We start from the raw sequence: 26692 nt of genomic DNA on the forward strand, positions 1-26692 counted from the left end.
TTAGATAAACCAGATTAAATAATTATCAATTTACACTTCTAAAGTATTATGACAAAACTGTTAGCTAGTTGCTTTGAAGGGTCAAAATAGTTTATGCCAATACTTGAAGATATAAAATATTTTGTAGTCAAACTCATGGTGCTATTTACATTGTGGTTTTTTTTTGTTTGTTTTTTTGTTTTGTTTTTAAACTTCTTCAAACTGTGTGGGGGAACTAAAATGTAAAACCCTCGATAGTTGAAAACTTACTGAATGATATGATGGACTGTTAAGCATGCGCCTCAATTCTGTTTTGACATTCACAGCTAAACCAAATTCATAAAAAAGGCATTTTATAACAATGTTTTTCCTGCAAGAAAGCAATTCATTAAGCTATTCTGATTAAGTCTTTCTGCCATCTCTGATTTGTGTGTGATTATTTAACTGTCGTGAAATATCTAGCACTCCATCTGTCCTTTTGTTTCTCATATCATTAGCAGTAACCCACACTATAGTTAACCATTACCTAAGTGCCTGGTTCTAGGCCCTGATCTGCAAAATAACAAAATGTACTAAACTAGTGAGCTTCAGCAATGTGTGTGCTTTGCGTAGGGTGCCAGTGACTAAACAATGACGTTATATAACAAAAATTGGATGCTGAGAATTCTCCATTTATTCTTCAGCTTTCAGTCACTTACACATTTCTCAGCCATACTAAACTAATTCCTAAGGTTTTCCTTTCATTTTTCCAATTTGAGCAAGGTCCAATGTTGCCTTGCAGAACACAGACCATACTACCCCCCCGAAAATAAATGGAGCGAGAAGAGAAAAAAAATAAAAATAACATGCCTGACTGACAATGGGGCCATCTCATTTAACTCAGTTAAAATATAACTCAAACGTGGATTCCCCTTGCGCCAGGATTATATATATATATATATATATATATATATATATATATATATTAAAAAGACAAATAAATGAGAACTAAAAAATTAAGCGAATGTGGAAATCTCACATCTTAATGAGAACATCTAATTCTTACTGCATTTTAAGGCTGCTGTCCTTATTGTGGTCAGGAAATACAATAAACCCCCATTTAAAAGCTGCAATTGCCTTTGTCAAATGCAGAAATATGCCAAGAGCGAACTGCACAGAAGACCTCACAAATAAATAAATTCACTTAAAGATTTGAGGGAGTACTATATTAAGGCAATGCAGTGGCATGTTCTCTGTATTTCCCTCTTGGAATTTTAGATATTTAAAGAAAGGAGTAGAAGTGTAGACAAATTTAAATTAGCTCATTTGCACATAAAAAAATATTTGGGGTTACGCATTCAGAACCTGACAGCAATCCATGTGGCTGGGACTGGACAACCTGCTCTTCAATGGGTCTGGACTCCACAATCTTGCCCTCACAAAACAACCTACATTACTTTTACCACTAGTCTGATAAGATGCCTCCATTTGCAGTAGTAAAACCTTGTTTAGAGCAGTAATCACACATCTTCCCCTTCATTAAGTCAGTGCAATGTTCAATGTTTCCTACAATGAAGAAATTGCAATCCCATCAGTAGTGGGCATATAACCAAGCAGGTGCAAAAATGGAATAACTGCATGAAAAAAAAGAAGAATTAAAAATATAAAACTTGTTACATCAAGAGGTGGGAATAATGAGGGCTTAACGACTGTGTGGTCCAGACAGTTAAATCACACCTCGATCTAATGAATGTAGGCTCTGTAGACTGCAGAAATATCATTGTCTGACTGGTCCAGTGCCTTGGCCCTCTTGTACACCTGTAGAGGAAACAAAGATGAGCTTTTTAAGCATATGATAACAACATACAAGAGGAATGATTCTAGAGTGGCTCCATGGAAATTAGACCCATAAATTAAGATTCATTCTCCATCTCTTCTCTTGCCTTGCCACCCAATGTAGAAAGTAAGTAGAAAAATGCAGGCGGTGTCAATTTTTATTTGTATTTTTTTTTTTTTATTTTTTTTTTTTTTTAATATGCCGTGGGCTAGTGATGTGCGATATAGACAATTTCCTATCCCAATATAGGTTATTTTATATCTCGAGAATAGCATTTATTAATAATACATTACATACAGACAGCTGTGGCTCAGTAGGGAGAGCGGCTTGGCCAGTGACCGAAGGGTCACTGGTTCAAATCCCGGCTATGACTGTCCACATGTCAAAGTGTCCTTGGGCAAGACACTCATTTGCTCCCAGTGGGCCTGGCAGCGCCTTGCATGGCAGCAGTCACTCATTGGTGTATGAATATGTGGGTGCATGTGAGGCTTTGTAAAGCGCTTAGGGCACTGTGATGGGGTAGCTAAAGCGCTATATACTGTAAATGCAGTCCATTTACCATTAATATTAGATTAAATGAATGGCAATCCTTCTCTTATCTGTGTTTTATACAGTCGGTGGAAAAAATATGAACCCTTTAGAATTTCTTAACTTTCTGCATAAATTGGTCATAAAATACAGTATATAGTCTGATCAACTAAATCACAAGAATAAACAGATACTTTTTAAATTAATAGCACATAAACAACAATATGTTGTAATATTTTTTATAGAGCATAAATAGAGGACCCTTGGATTTATAACTAGTTGACCCTCCTTTGGCAGCAATAATAACCACATTTTTCCTGTAGTTTAGAAAATTCCTGAGATGTCTGGTGTGAATAGCTGTCTTAAGGTCATGTCAGAGCATCTCAATATGGTTGAGGTGAGAACTTTTGTCTAGGCCACTCCAAAATAGATATTTTCTTCTACTGAAGCCATTCTGTTGTTGATTTGCTTCTGTGTTTTGAATCAACCCCTTTTAGCTTCAACTGTTAGACAGATGGCCTCAAGTTCTTCTGCAAAATATCTTGGTAAATTTGTGAATTTATTTCTCAATTGTTGATAAATTTGTGAATTTATTTCTCAATTGATGACAGCAAGCTCTCCAGGCCCTAATGCAGGGAAGCCATGAATACACTGAAGCGCCCTCCACCATGCTTCACAGGTAAAAGGTTTTGATATTGGTGTGCCGTGACATTTTTTTCCTCCATACATGGCACTGTGAGTTTCTCCCGAACAACACAACTTTGGTTTTAGCAGTCCAGGAATTTTTTTTCCAGTAGTGGTGTGGAACATCCAAGTGCTCTTTAGCAAACTTCAAACATACAGCAGTTGTTTTTTTGTAAGACAGCAACAGCTTCCTCGTTGGGGTTTTCCCATGAACCCCATTCTTGTTTAATGTTTTGCGTATGGTGGATTGTCATTAAAGATATTGTCATTTGCCATTGATTTCTGTCAGCCTTTAGCTAGCACGCTCAGCAAACACTAAGGTTTTTTTGAGCGAGGCATGGTACACATCAGGCAATGCTCCTAGATAGGAGACAATTCTAACCTGGTGTGTTTTCTAGTGGCCAGAGCAGCTTTAAGCCACACTTTCAATGTTGTCTCATTGATTGGACTCCAGGTTGGCTCACATCAGACTGATTAGCTCTTGGAGAATCCGTAGCCTAGAGACTCACTTATTTTTTTCCTCCCTTTCCTGTGAATGTTTACAATACAAATATGAAAACAACTTTTTGTGGGGTATTAGTTTAAGCAGACCGATTATAATTGTGATTTTGATGAAGATCAGACCACATTTTATGTAGAAATTGAAGAAATTCGAAAGGGTTCACATACCTTTTCCTCTCACTGTAAATGAGAGCCTTTACATCATACGGTAGACGTTTTTATATTGCCACAACCATATATGTCGTTATATCGCACAGCTCTACCATGTGCCGCTAAAAGTGGACAGTGGGCTGCAAATGGCCCCCGGGCTGTAGTTTGGGCACCACTGTCCTAGCACAATCTCTGGAAGTTTGAAGATTAGACTGTCTACCTTTAATCGAACTTAATTTAGGATAAATACTGATCTTTCAGGGACTGGGTCAGTGAAGTCATGTTTGGGAACAATTATGAATACTGTCCAATTAATTAGAAAACAGCAACTTGTGTTTTCTCTTTTTTTAAGGTATAACAAGAGAATAAACTGGAATACAGATCAAATGAAGTCCATGCATCATGCAGACACCTCAAGTAAAAGTACCTCATTGGCAGCTGCAGCCATCGGGGTTGGATGGTTGGCCATATCACCCATGGAGATGGCTAGCCTTAAATCTTTCTGAATGTGCTTCAAATAGTAGTCCGGCTTAAAGTTGCCTTGTAGAATATCTAGATAAAGCAACAGGAAAAATCATGATCCAAATAATAACATCCTGTTATACAGTTTAAAAAAGAATTGTCATGTAAAATATTTCAGCAGTTGTACCAACGGCATTAAACATTTTTTATTTTATTATTATTATTTTTTTATATATAAATAAAATTCATGCCATGTGTCAGGAATATGCAGAGACAGAGTTGTGTTTGATGTCTCATGTACTTTACTTACTTTGGCATTTCTGGTCCACAAAGGTGCTCGCCATCTGGCCCTGGCATAGGATGTCCAGAAAGGTCTGTTGTGATTGGCCAGTAGCCTGAGCCAGAGTGAGTCCTTCTGCAATGGTGGCCATGAAGCTGCCCTGCACCATGTTGAGGATGAGCATCATTCTTGCTGCGTTCCCTGCTTCACCTATTAAATAAACAATAAAACAACACTTTTAAGGGGGGGGGGAAACACAATTTAAATAAATTCACTTTACAGATGTTGGGCTTTTAAGCAAATGTGCTTGTGATAATTACAGATTGAATGAACTTCAATCAATCAGCAATGTGGATAACTAACGCTTCTGTTTTTGTGCTATTTTTGTTTCTTTGGGTGAATTTTGAGAATCACCCACTTAAAATGTTCTTCCAGCCAAAAACAACAAGACATCTTACTCAAAAAAACAAAACAAAAAAACTGTAATGGGCCCCAAAATGATTTCACTAATTTCACCTTTAATTTTCTCTTTAAAATTAGTGAGACTGATGTGGCAAAAACACGTCATCAACTATTTATAAAGCAGCTGTAACAAAGTGAAGTACATACGACCCAATAAATAATCATAATTAAATAAAAGATAAATACATACATATATTTTCTAACTCAGCTCCCTTCACATTAGCATTTGGTATACAGGAGGTCCAGAGTTTTATTCCCACCAGTTGCATATTCTACATGCTGTGTGAAGTTGTTCGTTCATATGAGAGAGGAACGTCCCCACTGACTAGTATGAGAGCAACAGGATGCTGAAATCATACTCTTGCAATCGCAGTGTGCATGATGCCCCACGGGTTTTATGCAGACACTAAAGTTTCAATCTAAACAGCCAAGGCAGGCACGCTTTATTTTTTATTTTTTTAAAACAGCCATTAGTTAGCCCTACAGATGAAGTCCTCTTCCTCACGTTACTGTAAGTCATTTTAGCACCAGCTCTCCTCCCTCTCCGTACCACTTCTGGGATGCATTAGCTGCTGGCTAAATCCATGCTGGAGTGAAGCTCCTTGTGGTTGTAACATTGTAAGCGGTGGGGTGGGGGGCGGGGGGAGAATAAAAATTACAAAATATATAAAAATCCAATAGAGCCGATATTCTCCTCTAAAGCAGTATTACAGCTAAAACACTCATGGTGGAAACGGTTTAGCACAATGCTAAAATAATACTATATGGTAATAGAGGCTGAAAGATCAAATAAAGGAGAAAGTTAACGGCGCTGCTCTAATGAGAACACGCAAAACAACAACAACAAATATATTCTGTGGCAAATAAATTTCACGGCTAGAACGCAGTAAATAGTAAACGGTAAAATACAATAGGGATGACACAGAATTAATGATATCATGGCATTAAAAGCACCTCGATATCACCGTGGTCTTGTCACAGTAAAATAATGAGCAGTTATGCTGAAACTTTATTTTTTGGTTGGCTATAGCAACCTGTAGCAAAATAAACTATAAGAACCACGATCAAACTTCACTATCCAGCAGAAGTTAAAGTCATAAAAAGGTTTCCATAGGTAAATCTGCGGAAGGATCATTACCGAGATGCGGCGTTAGTTGCAGCCGACAGGCAACCGCCCCACCCAACCTACTCAGCCTGGTCCTGGCTCAGCCACGGCCGGTGGCTCCTCCCCATTATAGGCACCATTTTATTGAATAACTTGTATATCATCTTCAGAAATAAATGGAAATGTACCGGGGTTACATCATCGGGATCTTTTAATTGGAGGGCCAAAGCATTTTAAATAAAAAAATTTCTCCAACTCGGATTATGTAATTTCAAAGGGGAAAAAAACAAGAAAACAGCGTGTATATATTATATAATATTTTGTTGCACACCCTTTGGGAGCAATGACAGACTCCAAACATTTATTGTATCCATCTATAAGCTTTCTGCACTTATCAGGTGCTATTTTCTCCCACTCTTCCTTTGCCATTTGTTCAAGCATGTTTTCTTTCACTGGATAAAACATTTCGCTCTTCTTGATGTTCTGATTTCATGATGCCTGTGATACAGTCAAAGCCTCCAGTACCAGATGCAGCCCCACAGAATTATGGATCCTCCACCATGCTTTACGGTTGCCATGGTGTTCTTTTCCTTCAAGGCGTCATTGTAAACATGTTTGTGTGAATTGGCAAAAAGCTCAATTTTTGTTTCATCTGTCCATAACATGTCGTTTATCATTTGCTCTGTTGTATGAAACAAGTTTTTTTTTTTTTTTTAATAGAAAAATGGTTCACTTGATTTGTTTTCTTCAGGAGATATTTCACATTTAGTACTTAAACTTCGTGGGTGCCAATAATGGTGAGAAGGACTGTATAGTGGTGCAGCCCATAGACCAAATTTTATGGTATTCATATTCAACAGTAAAATTGAGACAAAGGGAACCACAAGATGGCTGGTATCAATACATCCTACATACCCAAGAAGAAGGAAGTCTTGCCCATGGCCTGAAAGCAGCTGCTGCAATCCTCATAAACTGTTCGGTCACCGGCTGCCAAGATGACCAACATCCCGTCATTAGAGAGCTGCTGACTTCCTGCCACTGGTGCCTCCAGGAAACGTCCACCCCTTGAGGTGATGACCTGATTAAAAAAAAAAAATGTTTTCAAAATTTAATAAAAAATGCAAAGGAACAAATTAAATGCTACAATTTTAAAGGTAATATAAACTTCATTGCCACTGGGGTGGTATGGTAAACCCAAAGTAAACTATTCTGTATATTAACGCTAAGACTTGACACACCTGTGAGAGTTCTGTAATGGTCTCTGGATCAACAGTACTGATCTCGACATAACACTTCCCCGGCCTGATTCCTTGCAGCACTCCACTGGGACCCAAAACCAACTGTATCAAAACACACAAAGACAATTCTATCAGCGAAACTGAGACATCGTTCAATCATCAATCCAGGAAGATATATACTGTTAAACTCACATCTCTGGCAGCTTTTGGGTCAGAAACACAAGAAAATGTAATGTCACACATTGAAGCCACTTCTGCAGGAGTCCGACCCAACCTGGCACCTTCTTGGATGAACAGGTCACACTGGAACATAACAGAAAAGGACTAGTTCTAAACTGCATCGTCAACTTAATGTTATAGGCGAACTTTTTTTGCAAGAATACGCTGTATGTTCCCCCACTAGTCTAAACACTGTATTCCGATGAATATTGATTGTGTTCATGTAATAAGAATGAAACTGATTAATTCATCCATTTGCATCCGTCTCAGGGGGCTGCCATGTTGGGCAATATCGCCTTCTGCTGTTGACCGAAATTAACGTCACAAGTGCTCTTTGCACTTGCGTTGTGAACATTATGTGACCAAACTTGGAAAACAAAACTACATTTTAGAAAGCCTGTGTTAAAACCATCATGTCATCAACCCGGAGTTATGCTAGTTATCGCAGCATAAACGGGGAGTCTGCTTTTTTTCCTCTAGGTTTGGTCATGTAACTTTCACAATGCAAAAACAGTTGTGACGAATTTTGGTCGCCAGCAGATCTCAATATTGCCAAACTGGCGGCCCACTGAGATGGATAAAAATTGCTGAATTAGTCTGTTTCATTCTTGTGCCACAAACATATGATTATTCAGAATACTGTGTTTAAACTAGTGGTAGCACAAACATATTCTTGCAACAATAACAAAGCAAACAAAAAAAGGGAGGTTTAGTTGCCCTTTAAACTTGAAAAGTAACACCTAAGAATTATTTTAGCATTAACAATCATTTTGATTAAAGAGCATTTTGTATAAAGCGTTAGAGAAACATGAGTTTCATAATTACCAACGCTGTTAATTTAGGGCAGCTATGGCATAAACCTTACACTCAGTAGTGAGCTATTAACTTTGTTGAGCCCTTACATACAGGTGTATGTGTTTGCACATTCAATACTTTTTATACTGTATATTTTAATTCGCTTTTTATATTGACATTATTTGTAGTCTTTTGTAGCACCGCGGGCCCTTGAGTACCGTAATTTCAACCCTCTGAATGTGTTGCGCATATAGAAGAATTAACAATAAAAGCACTGTGAACAGTCCACATCGGTAACTTGTATTTATTCGCAAGATTTCATTTTTCCATTTGAAAAGTATTCAACAAGCAGATGAGTCATCAAATATTTTATGTAAAAGCTGAAAACTGATTACACTGATTGATTATGGTTTTCATCTTCTGACAGTTTTATGTGATTATATGAAGTGTGTCAAACGTTCCAGGACTGGTGTCACAAAAGATATATTTTAAATCCGAACCAATCCAAGTTTTCTCCTTCAAAGTCACCCGCCTTGATTCGAATGCATTTTTCCAGCCTTTTCTGCCGCACCTTCACGTTCACCTGGAATGATTCTTCCAGGATCCTAGGCAGCTTTGTCGTCACAGCCATCTTGATGTCATCTAGGTCTTCAAAAATATTTTGTGACACCAGCCCCGGAACCTTCTTGACACAACTCACATGCATGTGTGATAATGACTTTGTCTTGTGATATAGTACCTTTTCTGCTGTGCGGTTCCAGACTGTGACAACATGGCCCATTTTCAACAGGTTGGAAACTATACCGCTACCCATCAGCCCCAGACCAAGGAACCCTATCCTGAAGGTAAAAGAGATGAAAAGAAACCTCTAGAAACTTTGTTCTGTTCGACTGATCGACTCTGATTCTGAATAAATTTAAATTATAATACTAAGAAACCACAGCGGACGCTTAACAACTCCACTGTGACACAGTAAAACTGTTCCTGCATAAAAGGTATACAGATCTTCCATTCTGCTTGGTCTAACAGGACAACGGAAATTGGCCGATCATGATCGGTCGCCGATGGATCGGAGAACCACTAATAGGAACAGTAAAAAAACAAAACAAAAACAAAAAAGTCCACTGAGAAGTTTGCAAATCAGCAACAAAGGAAGGAAAACATGCAAATAAGAATTTTTTGTTGTTGTAAGTTCTACATAAACACTTATGAAGGCCGTACTACAACATGCATCTAATGAATGGCTTTACTGTATGTTGTGATGCATCTAATCTGACCTTTGAAGCAGTATTATGCACTGCACTTATGGCACTTCAAAATGTGTGGACTGCTATAAATTACCTGTATTTGATTTATGGATGATTGGTCATTTGCTAGTAAGTTAATGTGTATGTGTGTGTGTGTGTGCGTGTGTGTGTGTATATATATATATATATATATATATATATATATAAAATTAAATATATTTTATTTTTAAATATTTGCTGCGTTTTTAATACACTACATATTGCTATTTGTTTTTTTATCTCACTCTCGAAATACCCCGTATAAAAAAACTAATACTGTAACTAATAAAAACTAAAATGAAGCATTTTTGAAAAGCACTTAAACCTGCTCTAAAAACTGAATTGGAAAAATAAAATTCAAAAACAAAATAAAAACCACCAATAATAGAAAATCCAAAACTATTATAGCCCTGGTATGCTGTGCCATAAGGGAAAATTATAATATCCCCATTATAGGTAATTTTATAACCCAAAAATGACATATAGCCCCCTACGGTAGTTTTACTTAAAATTACATGAAATGAATTGCAATTTTCTCTCGTCTTTTCACCATTTATTCATAAACACATTTTATATAATATCATAGCACCCCCAGTCAAAAACTCCAGCAGTCACCACTGTGCTTGGCATAAGCATATCACCAAGCGGAGGAAAATAAATTACGATTCCCTCAGTAGCGGCGATGGACCTGTAAAATATTGCTATAAAGGATTGGAGGGTTACATCGTATGGTAGATGTTTTTATATTGCACTGCAATATATAATATTGCACAGCTCTAATGTTAACTACACTTCAGAATCCCCCTGGAAGTGGGAAGTGGATGAAGTGGCTGGGCAGAGGGAACTGGGCTTCTCTGCTCAGGCTACTGTCCCTGTAGTCCAACCGCAGATGGGCAGAGGGATGGATTGGATGTTTAAAATAGTTAATGTGCCGATTTAATTATTTTTTTTAAAATAAATTAATACATCCGGTGCATGTACCGTTATATTTTGTCTACATTTTTTCCAGCAATATTGATTATAAGGATGACTGATCATTTTGGTCACTAGAATTGTGATATGAAATTTTCACATCAAGTTATCTTTTTTTAGATTGTCTAAAGACTTTCGGCTTCGAGCACTACATGGACACACCGCATGATGAGATGAAACCTTAAGTGTTGGAGAGGATTTAATCACATTTGTGTTGCTTGTTTTGATGTTGAATTCCTGAAAATTGACTGACCCAATGGTGGCATATCCCCATATTTTGTTCAGTTAGGATTTGATTAATCAATTTATTGCCCTCAATACATTCCTCTCTTTGGAATTTTAGCCTGACTAAAAATTTGCCACATCGCATAATACTGCAGTGAGGCGTGTTAATACCTTTTATCTGTGGGTGTGATGCTGCCATTAATGGCCGTGCTGTCTGCAGCTTGAATGGATGTTGATGCTGTGTCCTGCAAAAATCAAAAGCAATACCACTGTCACTTTTAGAGTGATCGAAATTTGAATTCAAAACTAGATTTATCATTTTCAGAGTCTGTTAACTATACCTCTTCAATAATTTTTAAGCGCTTGCTTATCGGTTCCATGGACGAGGCAGGCTAAGGGAATTAAGAACACAACAATACAGTGTGTATATATAAAGAGTGACATATTTGGCACAAAGCAGCTTCCCATTTTTAGATGCATTATGTCAATTACGGACCACACTATGCTAATGTGTCAGCATCAATATGATGCTTAATCATTGAAGTTTATGTGTTAGACAAACTGTAAAAGTAGGAAATAATTTAAATCGCGTCACAAACAAACAATACAGAGAATACTGACGAAACTGAAATCATTGGCCACAAAATATGTGGAAAAATGTGATACTGCTTACAAAAATAATATAATAAAGCCATATGAATATTACAGATTACAACAGAGAGTGACAAATTAATAAGTGGTGTGGCTACACTCTAGATTGGGTTTCAAGAGCAAACTGGGAGCTAGAAGTGTCAAAGGCCAAAAAACTTGAACACTGTGCATACTCTTACCTTCTCAGACTGGCTAAGCAAGAAGTGATGAAAATGTGGGTCATCCTTAACAGGCTGCAAAAGAGTAAGGGCTCAGAGTTGAAATGTGCTTTCTTTGAAATGTACCAAATTGAAGCGCATATTCTGCACAATGCAGCATGATCAAGGCATTAATTGTTCTCCTGTGACATTTCATTAGGAACTTTCTTGACAGAGCAAAATGCAACTTCTTTTTCCAGAATGTCCATCAATTTGCTTTAGCGTTTGTCCTCAGTGTCACGTCGCAACAACAATTTACACTCAAACCTACAGTTACGTAAAATTAAGGTTCTTCAATTAACCTAACATGCATGTTTTTGGAATGTGCGATGAAGCCGGAGTACCTGGAGTAAACCCCACAAAGCACCGGGAGAACATGAAAACTCCACACAGGAAGGCCTGAGCCAAGCTTCCAAGTGCTAACCACTATAGCGCGCGCACACACACACACGATTTATATGGACAAATACACAAAAAATAAATACAGCAAACACCAAACATAACGAATGGATTGAAAAACAAAAAGGGAAAAATAAATTCAATAACATTTTGGAGAGAAGTTTGTTTCACATTTTGAACAGCGGTGCACAGAAATCTGCTTCAAATACCATGCATAACAATAACTCAGTTAAAATTGGAAGTCACTGTGTATTTAAGGGGAAGTTGAAGTGTGCACATTTCACACACAAGATACAGGGGTGACTTGAGATACGAGTTTATTTCGTTCCTTGACCGCGCATATAACCTTACACACTTGTATCTCAAATTACAGGTATCTTTCCCCATTGAAATGAATGTGAACTAAATAATCAGTTTCATCTGCAACCAACCCTGAAAACACTGGTGGTGAATATCCCCCCCAATTATTTGCAAATTTTCACTATTCGTGGTCATGCCCTGTCCCTATCTCCCACGAATATCGGGGCACCACAGTTTTTTGCCTTCTGTTTATGAACAATTTGGTTGATGAATATTTTTTTGTTAATGGGGGAAAAAAAGAAGTCAAATTTACACACTATTTTCGGTTTATAAACAGACTTTACATGGCCATGCGAAGGCTCAGAAATGTTTGCTTTTTCTTCCGCTGCATAAACATCATTGATTCCGTGGTTCAGGTACTGTATCTTTGTTTTTGGCCTAAAATGGCCATTGCATCCCACAATGCTATTCAAAGGCTGTGCTGCATTCTGGTATGTGGTGGCCATTTAGGGCTAGCAGTAACCACTGTAAACGTAAATATTTGTAAACTGCATAGTGAGGCCTGGACTGTGTGAAGTTTGCATGTTCTCCACGTGCCTGCGTTTGATTTCTCAGGGTACTCCGGTTTCCTTCCACAGCCCCAAAACATGCATGGTAGGTTAATTGAAAACTCTCAATTTCCCGTAGGTGTGAATGTGCATGCGAATGGTTGGTTGTTTATATGTGCCCTGCGATTGGCTGGCGACCAGTTCAGGGCGAACCTAGTAAGGATAAGTGGTATGGATGTGTGTTTAGCTTTACAGTGAACTTCTAAAATTCTGCTGGAAAGTTAATAACATGATATGCGAATAAGCAAGCAACATTCACTCTTACTACTTTCTACAATGGTATGTTACCATCCGGGTGCTGCTGGATAATAGTGCTGGAGCGGAGCATGGAATGGACTACTTGTATAAGAGTGGCAAAAGCTGAGATTTATTTTTTTTTTTTTGCTGACAACGGACCAATATACAATCCCAAAGATCGAATCGGGAGACCCCTAGTGTATACCTACAACAGTCACCATAAAGTGACCAACTAGTGCTGTTTTTGTTAAAGATAACTTGATAGTTTGACAATGTTCTTTGTTCTTTTTATCAACTATTTAAGCACAGGTCGAATACAAATTGTGTAACGACAATATTCCAACCAAAATTCTGTTTTGCTTCTCCGTTTCAGCAAATGGAAAAACCAAGGCTGCTGTCACCTCAAAGGGTACTGATTCATGTCATGACATTTGACAAAGCTGAAGTATTATCATGACATTTGAAAAAGCTGAAGTAGTATCTATCAGCCTGAAAACATACAAACTGTTTTTTTATACCATTACATACCAATTTTCTCTTGTTAATCCATCTTTCAAGGTCAAGGAACAGTTCTGATTGCTCTTACATTTCCAGGAAACTATAAATACAATTATCAAAATATCTTCCCACTTACATATGGACAGCTGCCTTTACAGACAAACCGAACTCTGGTGATCAATGTGGTTAAAAGTGCACTTCATTTTCATGTACAATAACCAAAAAAAAGCAGTTGCACGGCAATTTCACCACTGTACTTACGAAGGAGAAAGGGGCACCCTAAACTTTAGCTGAAGATAATCTGAGGATTCAGCAGTCAGAATAAAAACACTACTGACTTTACTATTATGAGAGCACCAGATGGGAGGGGTCAAAAAAAATATATACCGTTAATGGAGGCAAATTTTATGTGCACATAAAATGGTCAACCAGTTTAGGACTTATCAGATCAGAAGTTCATTGAGAACAAAGAAACGACACAGATTTGACAAAGACTAATTTGACCATGGTGGTATTAAAAAAAAATATATATATATATATATATATATTTATTTATTTTTTAAACACTAGAAAGTAGGGGTATCCCGAGCCGATCACAAGATCGAAAATCGGGGTCAATCACATGATTTTCAGCTGGTCGAGGTCAGGTGAAAAAAAAGATCGGTTTTATTCATTTTCTAACATTTTAAATGTCACAAAGTGACAAAATAACCCAAAGGTACAAAGATCTTGCCAAATGGAACAGTAATGGCTTCTTTTTATATTAAACAATGTAACTTTCCAGGTATTTTTAGTACCGGTATAATATAAATGACAGTGACATGCAGACAGTGTGTTTGCGTGTGCGCGCGTGACACTCACATACAAACACAGTCTCTGCCCTCCCTGAGCGTGCTTTAAACTCTTTAATGACACCCCAAGTGTAGTTTACTGTTAAAATAACCACGCAACAAAAAGAAATACACACATTGTATTTTTCGATATAAGACATGATCGTTTTGGAAATGTTAACAGTAAATGGAAACCCCCATTGACGGGCTAGCTAGAATTAGCATTAGATCACGGGTGGGATTTACCTTTAAATAACGAATATTTATACACAAACTCCATAGTCACAAATGCAGACAAGTAATATAACAATACTCACAGGCACATATTCCTAATCTGGTAAAAAAAAACATTGTTTTAATTACTGCAAACATTTAGCTCCATACATGCATCACACCACACTGCCCAAGGCGCGCATAGCAGGAACAGCACATGAAATCAGATGTAGGTTAAATGGGATTACCAAAATTATTTCTATTTGCTAAATTTTTTAAATTTATATATTTTTTTATATTATTTTGTGTTACTAATTTAGTTTTGGGTTGTTATTTTAAATATTAAAAGTTTAGTTTTGGTAGTTATATGTATCAGATCGTGACTCTGTATCTCCAGATACTTAAAATTAAAAAAAGAAATTTAAAAAAATCAGACTCTGGTGCAAAAACATGTGATCGGGACAATTTGATATTTTAAAATGCAGAAATCCATTGTGCGTGGTACAGTTTTATCCAATGTTATGTCACAAACACTGTCAAATAAGGAAGAGAGTTTAAAACAGGAAATCTACTTCTAACTATAAAATGCTGAGGCCACATATTAGGTTCAACTAAACCCTCGAGCAGAGCTACAGCCCATGTTTTAAGGATATTAAATGCTTAGTGGTTAGGTAAAATAATATTTTCTGGATCAACTGAAACAAATCAGCCATTCTAAAGCTGCTGTACACTGAAATGTGTCGAAAACCAAAAGGGAAAACAGAATCAGTGGTCAAGTGCTAGCACCAAAAGGTCAGAAGGGAAAAGGTCTGCATAGTTGGTCATTAAAGCCAAGGGTTAGGGTAAGGTAGAAGAGCAAGGCAAGCTTGGTGGGAAGTAGGGGTGGGGTGGGTTCACCTACACTGCTTTCCCATTTGAATCCAGGTGCAGCCCCCAGCCTCTCAATAGTGGACGGCTCGGGGTCAGAGTCAGTTAAGTCCTTTAAGAAGGAGAGAGACACATATTCACCTTTAAAACAAAGGGTGAATTTGCTGAGGTTCCTGTGTTTTGCAGGGGGTACCCATTTCAGATATATAAAAACCAGGGGAGTTTTGAGGATTAAAGACACCAATCCTCAAATTAACCAGTGTGAGGGACACAAATCCAAAATATGAACAAAAATCGACAAACACATGAATAAATAGGTATGCGAGAATTCCCGACAAAGCTGTTTGAACAGCCAGTCTGGCATAAATCCATAAAACGTCACACCTAAAAAAAAAAGATCATAGCAGAGCTGCCAACCTATAGAAATTCACTTCCAGAACAATTTGTCCAAATTTGTCTGACTTTTCATATTTTCAAAATTTTGACAACAACATAACCACAGGACAGTTATTGCAGTATATTATGTGATAGGATAAAAATAATTCTGCATACTGTTTAATTGCACAACATAATCATGACTCAATAATTGTAATCATTATTAAATTATGGCTTCAATATTTGTTATTTTAATGTGTTTATTGCATCAACCTTGTAATGGCAGATCCAGTTGCAGCCTGAATCAAAGTATATGAGATGTCAACGTGCCATCGTCAAAAATATGTCTATTGATTAATTTGCCTTTACCAATCCTGTTTTCGACCTTGGTTAGGAAAAAGTTTGTAAATCAGATCTCAAAAGTCAATTAAAACTTAGCACTCTAGTTTGCAGAGAAACAAATAATTTGCTGATCGATTGAACTGAATAGTTTATGAATGGACAATAGTTTAGATTTCTGTGTTTGTGAATGTACTTGTATAGATGTCTTCTCTTCCATGCTATTTATGTTATGTATTTATATTTCCTACATCTACTACTGCTACTGATATGAAGGAAATTTCCCCATTATGGGACTAATAACAGTTATCTTATCTTACAAAGATGTATAATTAATAATAAATATAATTTTAACCTGACTCCGTTCTCAGATGACATCTCCAGCAACATAACTCATTTCCGGTTCAGAGGCCATTAATTATTTGACATTTATATCTCCAGACACGTATTAATTGCCTTGTGTTTTTGTAGTTTAGTTAGTCTCCGCTATAACATGGTTACAGCCAGACCTTTGGGACAATTCTACTGTATCACCCAATCACTTATTTCGGTGTTTTGAGACTTCATGACACGATAGCTTATCAAATAGCATCATGCTTTTCTATCTTTTTTCATCCCGCCCTCCCTTTGTGATAACATAAACGGATACATGTAAGAAGCATGGCAAGAAGTGTAGTTTATTCGCTACCTTAGAGGCAATGATTAATGACTTGCAATGCGTTGACACCGGACGCAAAGATAACTTTCGTCTCCGCGGCTTGGCAGCCGGGGGGTAATGAAATAGCGTGCCCCCAGGCAACTTTTTCCCCCCCAACAATATAGTGTTTGTTTCATCAAATTCGTTAATGAAATTTTCGTCACGGTGGCAGGACACAGCGCCGTACTGGCCAGTAATGCCGGACAATCCATTTGTTGATGACCGTCTTCCCTGTGTTCCATGGTATATTAATGCCGGGAAAAGTATTTTTTTTTACCCTTCTCCTGACTGATAACTTTGAAAAACGAGATCCCTGTTATGCTGTAGAAGGTCTCCGTGGAACATGGCTTGCGCTGCAAGATGTTATTTCAAGTCAGGAAAAGCCTACTAGAAAATCTGAACTTTATTTGGAGTTAAATCAAAGGCACTTCAGATGATGGCAGGTGTGTCCCGATTCCCATTCATATGTGGTTCATTTTGAAAACTGCCACGATAGCAGGGTGTACACACTTCTGCAACCACATTCTCAGTTTATTTTTTACTTATCCTTGCTAAAAGATGTCAGTTTTTTAATTAGGTTGTTGTACAGGTTATAGGTCACAATGGTGAAAAATGTTTTGATGCAATGAAAAAAAAAAACCTGGCAGTTGAAAACGGGTGTGTGTATACACATTATGTCCACTTGTACTGTATGTCTCAAGGCATCTACCATGTACCATACATTAAAGCAGAATATCTAGGCCTTTATTTATGTAAGGGTTACGTGTGAAATAACGAGTGGAATCTGGTTTGTGCACACAAACCAATGCTAAAGCTGATCTACAAACCCGTGGTAATGAAAATTGCACAATTTGCCACAGAGTTTATTCTGCGTGTTGTGGGATAAGTACATGGAAATAGATTTTTTTTTTTTTTTTTTTTTTTTTAAACAAAGATAAATCTAGCACATGTAATGTGATTTATTAAACCTAAGACAAACTGCCAGGGCTCGAAGTTAACTTTTTAGGGCACTTACCCGTGTGGCAAACTTGAGCTTGTCCTGTTCGGTCAAGTGTACCCAAATGTTTGCTGTATCTTAATGTTTGGTTTTACCACACTACTAATCTCACAGAATGATAATTATTGCGCTATTGTGGGAAAGCTCACGGTATTGCAAAAAGGTTGACGGTACAGGTGGGGCACGAGGTGAAAGCAGGATTACTGAAATCTTCACATCAAACATTATTATTAATTTTATGTTATAACATTAGAAATTGCTGCTATTCTAACTAACAAAACATTAATGCCAACTAACAGTGATTTATTTGCGTGAGTCAAAAAAAATAAAATAAATCAAGTCAAATCAGAAAGGCAGGAACACTCAAAGGCAACAGGTTTAGAAACAGCTATGTAACAATAAATAAAATCATGTGACTCCTACATAGTATATTTTCCTCCACTAAGTGATATTGGAAAAAAAAAAATTCTGAGCAGTCTCTGTGATATGTTTTTATTTGAAATGTAGACAATTTCATTTGAAGAGAGGGAAGTATGCAAAATGATTTATTTTTGCAGCGATAGAGTGGACCCGTTTTATAATTTAATTTTTGGGACTAATGGAACGTAATTGCGAAGGTATGTTTTACCAGGAGTTAGAATTGTTATTCCTTCTCCGTGTGATGTACATTCAACTATGACTTTCGACTCAATAGTACACTACTAAAGAGTGATACTGTTACGATATGCTTGAACAATTCGGCGGTGGTGACACACTGAGATACGACTCACGAGCCAGGATGCTGTCTGTGCGAAGCGGAGGACCACGGCAACCAATCCCAGCCCGTGAGCCGGCGTTTGCTGGGACAGAGGCCGACGTGTACAACAAGGCGCCTCTGTCTTGCCCAATTGATTGTGAACAGACTCTCTGACAGGCGAAGTACGCCGTAGAGTGTTGCAACGCTAATACACTCCTCTCAACGTTGCGGTCACGCGAGCCAGTAAGCAAAATCGGCCTATTTCTTTAGACGTACACACATGGTTATATGGGTTACACATCAAATGAGGAAGTGAAGCGCTCTAGCAGCCTGGCTAAGCGGCTTGGCTTCGTATCGATGGCAAACTCTTGCCCCGTCGGGACTGGTGTATGTTTTGCTCGCTTGCCCGTGACTATTTTTTAGTTGCCCTGGGCAAGTGGGAATTTTTGAGGAGGTACAGCATGGCCATGGCATACCATAGTTTTGTATGAACTATTTTATGAAGATTGACAGTGACTCGAGATATGATATTTGCTATATAGTTTGTGAACAAGAAGCTTGCCCACAACAAGCAGTGGCAGACAAAATGGGTCAATTAAATATAGATACACACACACACACAGTGGGTACGGATAGTTTTCAGACCCCCTTAAATTTTACAGTTATATTGCAGCTATTTGTTAAAATCATTTAAGTTATTTTTTTTCCTCATTAATGTACGCACATCACCCCAATTGTTGAAATATTTGCTGATTCATTAAAAAAGAAAAGACTTCAGAACAACTCTGTGACTGTTCTTGGATGGCCAAGCCAGACCCCTGACTTAAACCCAATTGAACATCTCTGGAAAGACCTGAAAATGGCTGCCCACCAATGTTCGCCAACCAATCTGACAGAACGGGAGAGGATCTGCAAGGAGGAATGGTAGACGACCCCCAAATCCAGGTATGAAAAACTTAATTCCCCAAAAGACTCACGGCTGTATTACCTTTTTTTTCTGTCAATATGGAGTGCTGTGTGGACATTAAAGTGGAAAAAAATGAACTTAAATTATTTTAAAAAATGGCTGCAATATAAAAAAAAATTTAAGGGGTCTGAATACTTTCCATACCCACTGTGTGTGTGTGTGCGTGTACACACACACACACACACACACACACACGCATATATATAAAAAGGCTTTACTTTTTTTTGATCATTTGTTTTATTCAGAGGGGCAAGTTTTCATCGTGAGGGCTCCTAACCATCTTCCCCTGGTAAAACCACTTAATTTTGAGCATTACCACAAGCATATGATTGACATACATTTAAAAATGATTGCATTGTGTACCACCACCATATAAAAGTACCGTTTATGTAGCAGAACAAACCAATTTACCCATTTAAAATCATAGTCCCAAACAGAACATGGATACATCATTACTACAGCAATCATTGCACTATATTTTAATGACAGTTTGCTATACAGTCTTGTTTCGAGTGTGGATTTTTTTTTTTACTTTGCACGTGTCTATGCTATAAACAGGGTAGAGCGAGAGAGAGAGAGAGAGCTAGCTTCATAACGTTATTAAAACATTTGCACAGGACTATTATAGTAAGTGAAATGAAAACGAGAGACAGTTTAAGCAGGCAATCTTTGCAGTTAGCAGTATAGCCCCCCTGCCCGCACGCACACCCTCGTAATATTTAGACGACCATACGTGACGTCGCTTGGGGAAACAACTTATTCCCGTGACATATGTAACAGCATGATAATGTGTGTAAAAAGAAAAGCTGTGGGTAACTTGCGGTGGGAGGAGTTTACCGGCTTACCGGACTTTCCAAGGTAGGTACGGGCTAGCTACCTTGCTCACCAGATGAGATGACAGCTCACACTTGTCATTTGAAATTAATAAGCAGGCCAGCGTCAATATAGGTATGTGGTGCCCACGCCACTGGCCAAAAAAACGGCATACTAGTACATGCACGCGACGGTGCTGTTGATAATAGCGTGTCCTATCTGAAAGAAGCAGTCAATTATGTTGCAGCAGGCAGCCAATCATATTGCAGCGGGGGTCACTTTTTAACTCAAATGGAATTCATAATGATTGAGACAGCGTCACAGCTCTCTCTCTCTCTCTCTCTCTCACCGTTTAGTGAGCGACTAAATTCCACAACATTAAAACATGCACTCGCCAAGTGTGACAAAATGAAATAAAGATCGCATATGTGACCAATTTGATCGCATCTCTAGCCCTGCGAAGTTATGCAAGATTCATTCAACACATCGTGGCAGATGATTTAGGTGAGCTAGCCAGCTACCACTAACGAGCAACGAGACTAGCTAGCTGGCTTAGTAGTAGCAGATGTTGCCAGCCATCGTGGGTTTCCACATTTTACGGCGCTGAGGCCGGCACAAAACAGACCACAGTCATCATGCGGCAAGGAATCCTGGTTAAAGCAAGTGATTCTAAACTAAAAAGAAGCGTTTTGAAAACAGGGAAAAGCAGTTGCTCAAGTGCACCAGCCAAAATGCATCCGCCGTCTTCTCCGGTGTTGTGTGTAAACAAAGGATTTCAAAGTGGCCCTTGCTAACTGTTTTTTTTTTAATAAGCAGTCATTGGAAGAAAGAAATTTGGACACTCTTGCCTTACAGATACAAATGGCTCGATCATTATAAGAAACTCACTGCTTGTCTGAGGCGCTACTTGAAATGAAATCACCACACGAGGGACAAAAACTGTGTTGATGTAGTTTGCTTGGACTATTTCAACTACAGTATTAACCCTTGTCTTTTAAATCCATTCTTTAGTGTTTCAGCCTTTTTGCACCTGCTGCCAAAAACACCACAATCTCAGTAAATCATGCGGACATCCAGACCAACGGCGCACAATCTGTTAGGGCAGGGTGTCACTATCACGGTCAGTGCACTCATGTAGCCCTCAAGGACCCGTACCTCATTAATGATGGGGCATTGTGATTTCCGAGGAATGTTGTAGAGAGGATCATTTGAAAATGTAAATACCTGCAGAGATTTATAGCTAGCGTTGCATATTGACAATTTATGTTTCCTACCTTGTTAAATCATTGTTACTGTGAGAAATCATTAACATGATCAGTGGCTTCACATCAATGAATATCATTGATATTAATAATTAAAAGGAATTTCACCAGATTAGTTTTTTTACAAGTGTGTATCAAACTGGCCCTAAATCCTTTCAGAAACACTATTTAAAAGACAAATGAGCCATGGCAATTCATCTCAGATTTGAAATAATCACACTGCGCATACTAAATTCACATTTTTACTTATACCCTTCCCACAGCGCTAGGAAATTTCTCGAAATTTTGGTCGTGCCTGGTTAGTGGATAAGCTTCTGCATCTTTTTGCGTGTACAATTAAGTTTGCGGCAACTTTTGCATGGACAACCCTTTAAGCAGACCTTGTTCAACATGGCCACCAACAGCGCACGCAATCAGCGCAAATAGGCAATTTAATGGCCACTATTTGGGATATTAGTAAATCAGGCTACTGAACAGCAGGGCTACATATTTCGATGCCAAACAAATCAAAGCGGGTGACATTTTACATAGCATACTGCAGTATATGTCTGTTTCTTATTCTTTCTCATGGCAGCTGCCATATTGATGTTCTGGCATGTGATTTACCTTTCATATTTGAAGGAGTGGACTGTTGCAGATGTCTGCACCATCTGAGTGAATTTGTGGTGTAAATCTCAGTGTGACTCCTTGATGAATAATTTGACAGCTGACATCTTTCTTTTCCTATTCTGCTATTGTCTTACTGACCTTCTCAGAGGGGTCCCTCAAGGCACTGAGATCCTCATCATCCTCATCCAGTATTTTTAGTGGTTTTTTAGGAGTCTTCTTTCCTTTGGAGTCTCCTTTACCTTCAGAGTTCTTGGGGGGGGGGGGGGGGGGGGGGGGAAATAAATAAAGGTCATCCGCATTTTATTTGCCGATAGCACATTAAAAATTGTACAGAGCAGTCCCCAAAATGAATTGTTAGGTACAGCAGTGCACGCCACGTGAAAGACATCAAAAAACAACTACTGCTTTAAAGAGCCCTAAAAGTGACAAAAGTTGTAACGCAAGACTAACATTTTTAAATTGTATCACTGTTTAAACTGTTTTAGCCGTAGATGGCATAACAAGAAATTGAGTGATCTGGGTGTGCTACCCATATGTCTTGAATTAACATGAGGTGCACTCTATTATATTTCTATGTTGGATTACAAACACAATATGGAGTAATGCATGTACAGGATATTAAATATGTTCTGAGACATTTAATAAACATGTGTTTCAGTACAAATGGCAACATACACCCCTGCTGTTGATTGTTTTTTTTTTTATACTACACCAATTATGATCCATGAAGAGAAATGTATGGAAATGGATAAGAAACAAATTACAGCATGTTAGCTTAAATCTGTGTACCACAGAGGCGCTTAATGCGTCTCAATCTTGTGCGACTGAGATCCATATTCACTTGGTGGAATTTTAACAGTATTTTACAACATCATGCCTTATCAGTATATTATTTTTATAAGGTGTATGGTAATACATTAGTACAAAAACACAGCGTTCCCTCAACTGTTTTGTAAGTATTAAGGCTTCTTTATACTGACGTCACTGCAGCTATCCGGTGCGTAGTTTGCGTTTATACTCGAGCGCAACCCACGCGCGCAGTTTTGAAAATGTACTGCAGTTCACCTCCAAGTCAGGGGTGTCGCTATGAGTGGTATTGGCTAGGACACCACAGGGTGGAGTTTCCTCTGCATTTTTTTGGCCATTTCCACTTTCATTTTAGTAACAAGGAACAAAGCAACAACAATGGTGACCGTGGAACAGTCTCTGCGAGAACAAATGAACCTAGATGACCAGATGATACGTTTAATTATGCTGCAAAATCAATCGAGAAGGCGCCGGTGTAGATGTTATGTAGAACCAAGGGGCAAGCTGAGTACTTCATCACGGCACGTGACTAAAACGGACCAATCACGAGAGATGGTAAGTAGAACCAAGGGGCACGCTGAGTACGTCATCACACCATGTGACTAAAACGGACCAATCACGAGAGATGATCTCCACGGCGTTCGACGCACAGCAACTATTTTTGCCGTGTGCGCGTCAAGCTACGCAGAGGGGCCACGCGGGGCAATTCGTCCGTCACGTGACGCAATGCGGGCGTTGTCGTCCGCGGGAGTATAAAGAGGCCTTCTTCCTCACCTGTTCTTTCCCCTTTGATTTTTTAAGAAAGTCTTCGACTGCATCAACTGCCTGCTGGAAGCGCTTGCCTTTATTTATCTTGATCATCTCCTCTTTGTGAGCATGATAAGGCTTTAGTTGTTCCACTTTGATCCAAGCACTGGGAGAGAAACATGATCATTCCCATTTGTTGAAGATGAACTAGTGAATACAATCACAACATTACACATTTCTACTTACTGGTCTTCAGTTCCAAAGAATTTCACAAAATGGCATTTTTTGCCCCTCGGTTTTTTTAGATCCTTGGGTGGGCTTACAATCTAAATTGGAAAAAAATAAAATACACACACACACACACACACACACACACACATATATATATATATATATATTTATATATATATACACATACACACACACACACACACACATATATATATATATATATATATATACACATACATACATATACATATACATATATATACATACATATACATATATATACATACATACACACATACACACACATTCATTCAAAACCAACAGTGGCATTGATCATTTGTATTCATTGGAGCCATAAATCAGGTTTTGCCACCCAATCATTTACCTTTCCTGGCCATGGTGGATATCGGCCAAGTTTCCCCCTGAAATTCGACAAGTATTTAGCCATAATATTATAATTTCTATGTATAGCAAGTGGCATGCAGAGAAGGTACTGTACAGAAATAAGGTACTGAAATGAAAAAGCATTTGTCACGTGATGTTTGGTAGATAGACGTATAGATGTATACATACACTATTAAAACCAAGGGAAATTTCAAACATGGTATGATGAACAAAATGAATGAACAAACATGGTAAAGTTACTTCAAATATATTTAAAAACAGTGCTTGTTTACTCAAACTTTTGTATGTTAATAAATAACCAATGCTTTTTTTTTTTTTTTTTTTTAATTAGATGACGGGTTTCTTTGTTTACAATTACATCCTCAAATGTTTTAGGAATAACAAGCAAACGCTTTTAACAACTATCAGCATGGCGTTCTGTCAAATCCATATTATTCTCCGTCAATTGACCATTTTCCACAAACACCCAAAAAAATAAAAAATAAAAAGAAACATCAGGCAAATATATTTGGAACGAAAAGACGTGTATTACATGTTGTAAATGGTATGAAGGGTTACCATTTAGCTATAAAACGGCTCCATAGGAAAATATTCGGTGCTTTACATCAGTTTTGTTCGCTGCATTACTGTGGAAGTCTAACAGTGGTGGATCATTCGCGACGACCAACGCAAACAAGTGCTCCGAGGCCAGCGTTACGAGCAGTTTGCCATTATATATATATATCCATAAAACATATATATCACATCGGTGAAAATAAACTATGCTATACGCAGGCAAATTGTAAAATGTTACGGATTAAGCAAGTCGACGAATTAAGAGTTTTCAGTGTTAACACCTCTTTGCTAACCCAGATTTCCGTTTAAAACAACGGCGCTAGAAAAGCCCGTCTCAAAGCAGGAAATTATACACGTCCACTGCAATATAAACGTGAACGGATACAAAGCACAACTGTGACATACGTGCTCCGAAGAATAGAATTGTACTCACAAAACAATATAATTTAAGTAAATAAAAACTCCGCATTATCTGTAAATCTGCTAGTTTTCCGCTAATGTTAGCAACGAGCTAGCGACGAATGTTGAGTCAGCTTGGCTAACAATTTGTTTGGGTTGTCCATCAACTAACCAAGTGGCTAACACTTTTAAGGATTAAAATTGAGTTCGTGGTTAATAAATTTATATGGTAGGCTAACTTAACTAGACTAAACTAAACTAATGAATGTAGAGACCATTACGAAGAAAACTGGCAGGCTTTAACGTTTAAAGGACATCTCACCACACTAGGTCCCCGATTCTCAGATGCACCGTCGCCATCTTGCAACTCTAATAAAACGTCGCAACGAATGAGAGGAAAAGACAACACTTCGCAAGCTTCACACACCCACTCATGACTAAAAGAAGACCCGCCCTCCCTACCCACAAAGCGCCTGCCATTGGCTCAGACGCACTTTACGCCTTTTCCGGTTGACAGGTCACGTGAACAAAGTAGACTGTTGTCAAAACACAAAAGACTATCAAATATCTGTACTGTATGTCATACTTGCGGCACAAAGCCACGAACGAGACGTAATCGTGTGCAATATGTGTATCATTTGATAAAATAAATGCAAAACTTTAAATGATGAGCTCAATCAATGGTTCTCAACTGTTGTCAGCCTGTGACCCGCATTTTTCCGACTGCTCAGTTGCGAGCCACTTTCACAGAAGTAAACAACAATTAGTCTTAATTATGCTATGAAAACACCAGTGGTATTCTTTAAATGTTTGAATTCCCCAAGCGATTGTTTCTGATGCATGCCTGTTAAATGTAAGTTTTTTTGTTTATTTGTTTGTTTTTTTTTTTCCAAATAACAGGCAAGTGGTTGCTAAATCTCCATTCCCTCAAGCTCTCCCTCTCGGATGACCGTTCCCGCTTGCATTATAGTTTCTGCTCAGAACACCCCCAATACTGCCCTTATAGATTCCGGTGCCGATGACAACTTTATTCATGAAGCAATAATTCACCAGCTCCAAATCCCTCTCAAACCACTTCCGTCCCCAAAGAAAGTCACAGCCCTGGATGGCCGAATCATCTCCCCGTTACCCACCAAACAGTGCCATTCACCTTGCTCATTTCGGGTAATCACCGTGAGAACATCTCACTTTTTGTCATCCCTTTCCCCTGATACCCCATTAGGCCTCGGAATTCCCTGGCTCAAAAAAACA

General features: G+C 38.2%; 1 protein-coding gene across 4 annotated transcripts; it reads right to left on the minus strand.

Annotated features, from left to right (window-relative positions):
- Nucleotides 1-68: 68 nt before the first annotated feature.
- glyr1 (glyoxylate reductase 1 homolog (Arabidopsis)) lies at nucleotides 69-25887 on the minus strand. Of its 4 annotated transcripts, XM_061749621.1 has the most exons (16): nucleotides 25764-25887; nucleotides 24468-24504; nucleotides 24098-24177; nucleotides 23879-24017; nucleotides 22436-22546; nucleotides 15537-15614; nucleotides 11533-11586; nucleotides 11044-11094; nucleotides 10874-10947; nucleotides 8959-9058; nucleotides 7398-7508; nucleotides 7206-7307; nucleotides 6883-7045; nucleotides 4431-4610; nucleotides 4086-4210; nucleotides 69-1776 (listed from the first exon to the last, which is right to left on the minus strand). In XM_061749621.1, the coding sequence occupies exons 1-16, from the start codon at nucleotides 25799-25801 to the stop codon at nucleotides 1702-1704; spliced, it is 1518 nt and encodes a 505-aa protein (XP_061605605.1). In that variant the 5' UTR covers nucleotides 25802-25887; the 3' UTR covers nucleotides 69-1701. The 4 variants fall into 4 exon arrangements, with proteins under 4 accessions (XP_061605605.1, XP_061605607.1, XP_061605608.1 ...); XM_061749623.1 differs by lacking the exon at nucleotides 11044-11094; XM_061749624.1 differs by lacking the exon at nucleotides 15537-15614 and having other exon boundaries at nucleotides 25764-25886.
- Between the last annotated feature and the right edge of the window lie 805 nt (nucleotides 25888-26692).

Source organism: Phyllopteryx taeniolatus, chromosome 16 (genome assembly GCF_024500385.1).
Source record: "Phyllopteryx taeniolatus isolate TA_2022b chromosome 16, UOR_Ptae_1.2, whole genome shotgun sequence".
In the NCBI taxonomy this organism is placed as follows: Eukaryota; Metazoa; Chordata; class Actinopteri; order Syngnathiformes; family Syngnathidae; genus Phyllopteryx; species Phyllopteryx taeniolatus.

What these genes read in the sequence shown, in the direction of transcription:
- glyr1 (XM_061749621.1), bottom strand. Translation starts at nt 25,801, where the DNA reads ATGGCGACGGTGCATCTGAGAATCGGGGACCTAGTGTG. An exon ending in ATCCACCATGGCCAGGAAAG is followed by an intron (nt 24,178 to 24,467) that starts GTAAATGATTGG and finishes TTTCCAATTTAG; the next exon opens with ATTGTAAGCCCACCCAAGGA. An exon ending in CCATTACAGAACTCTCACAG is followed by an intron (nt 7,046 to 7,205) that starts GTGTGTCAAGTC and finishes TTTTTTAATCAG; the next exon opens with GTCATCACCTCAAGGGGTGG.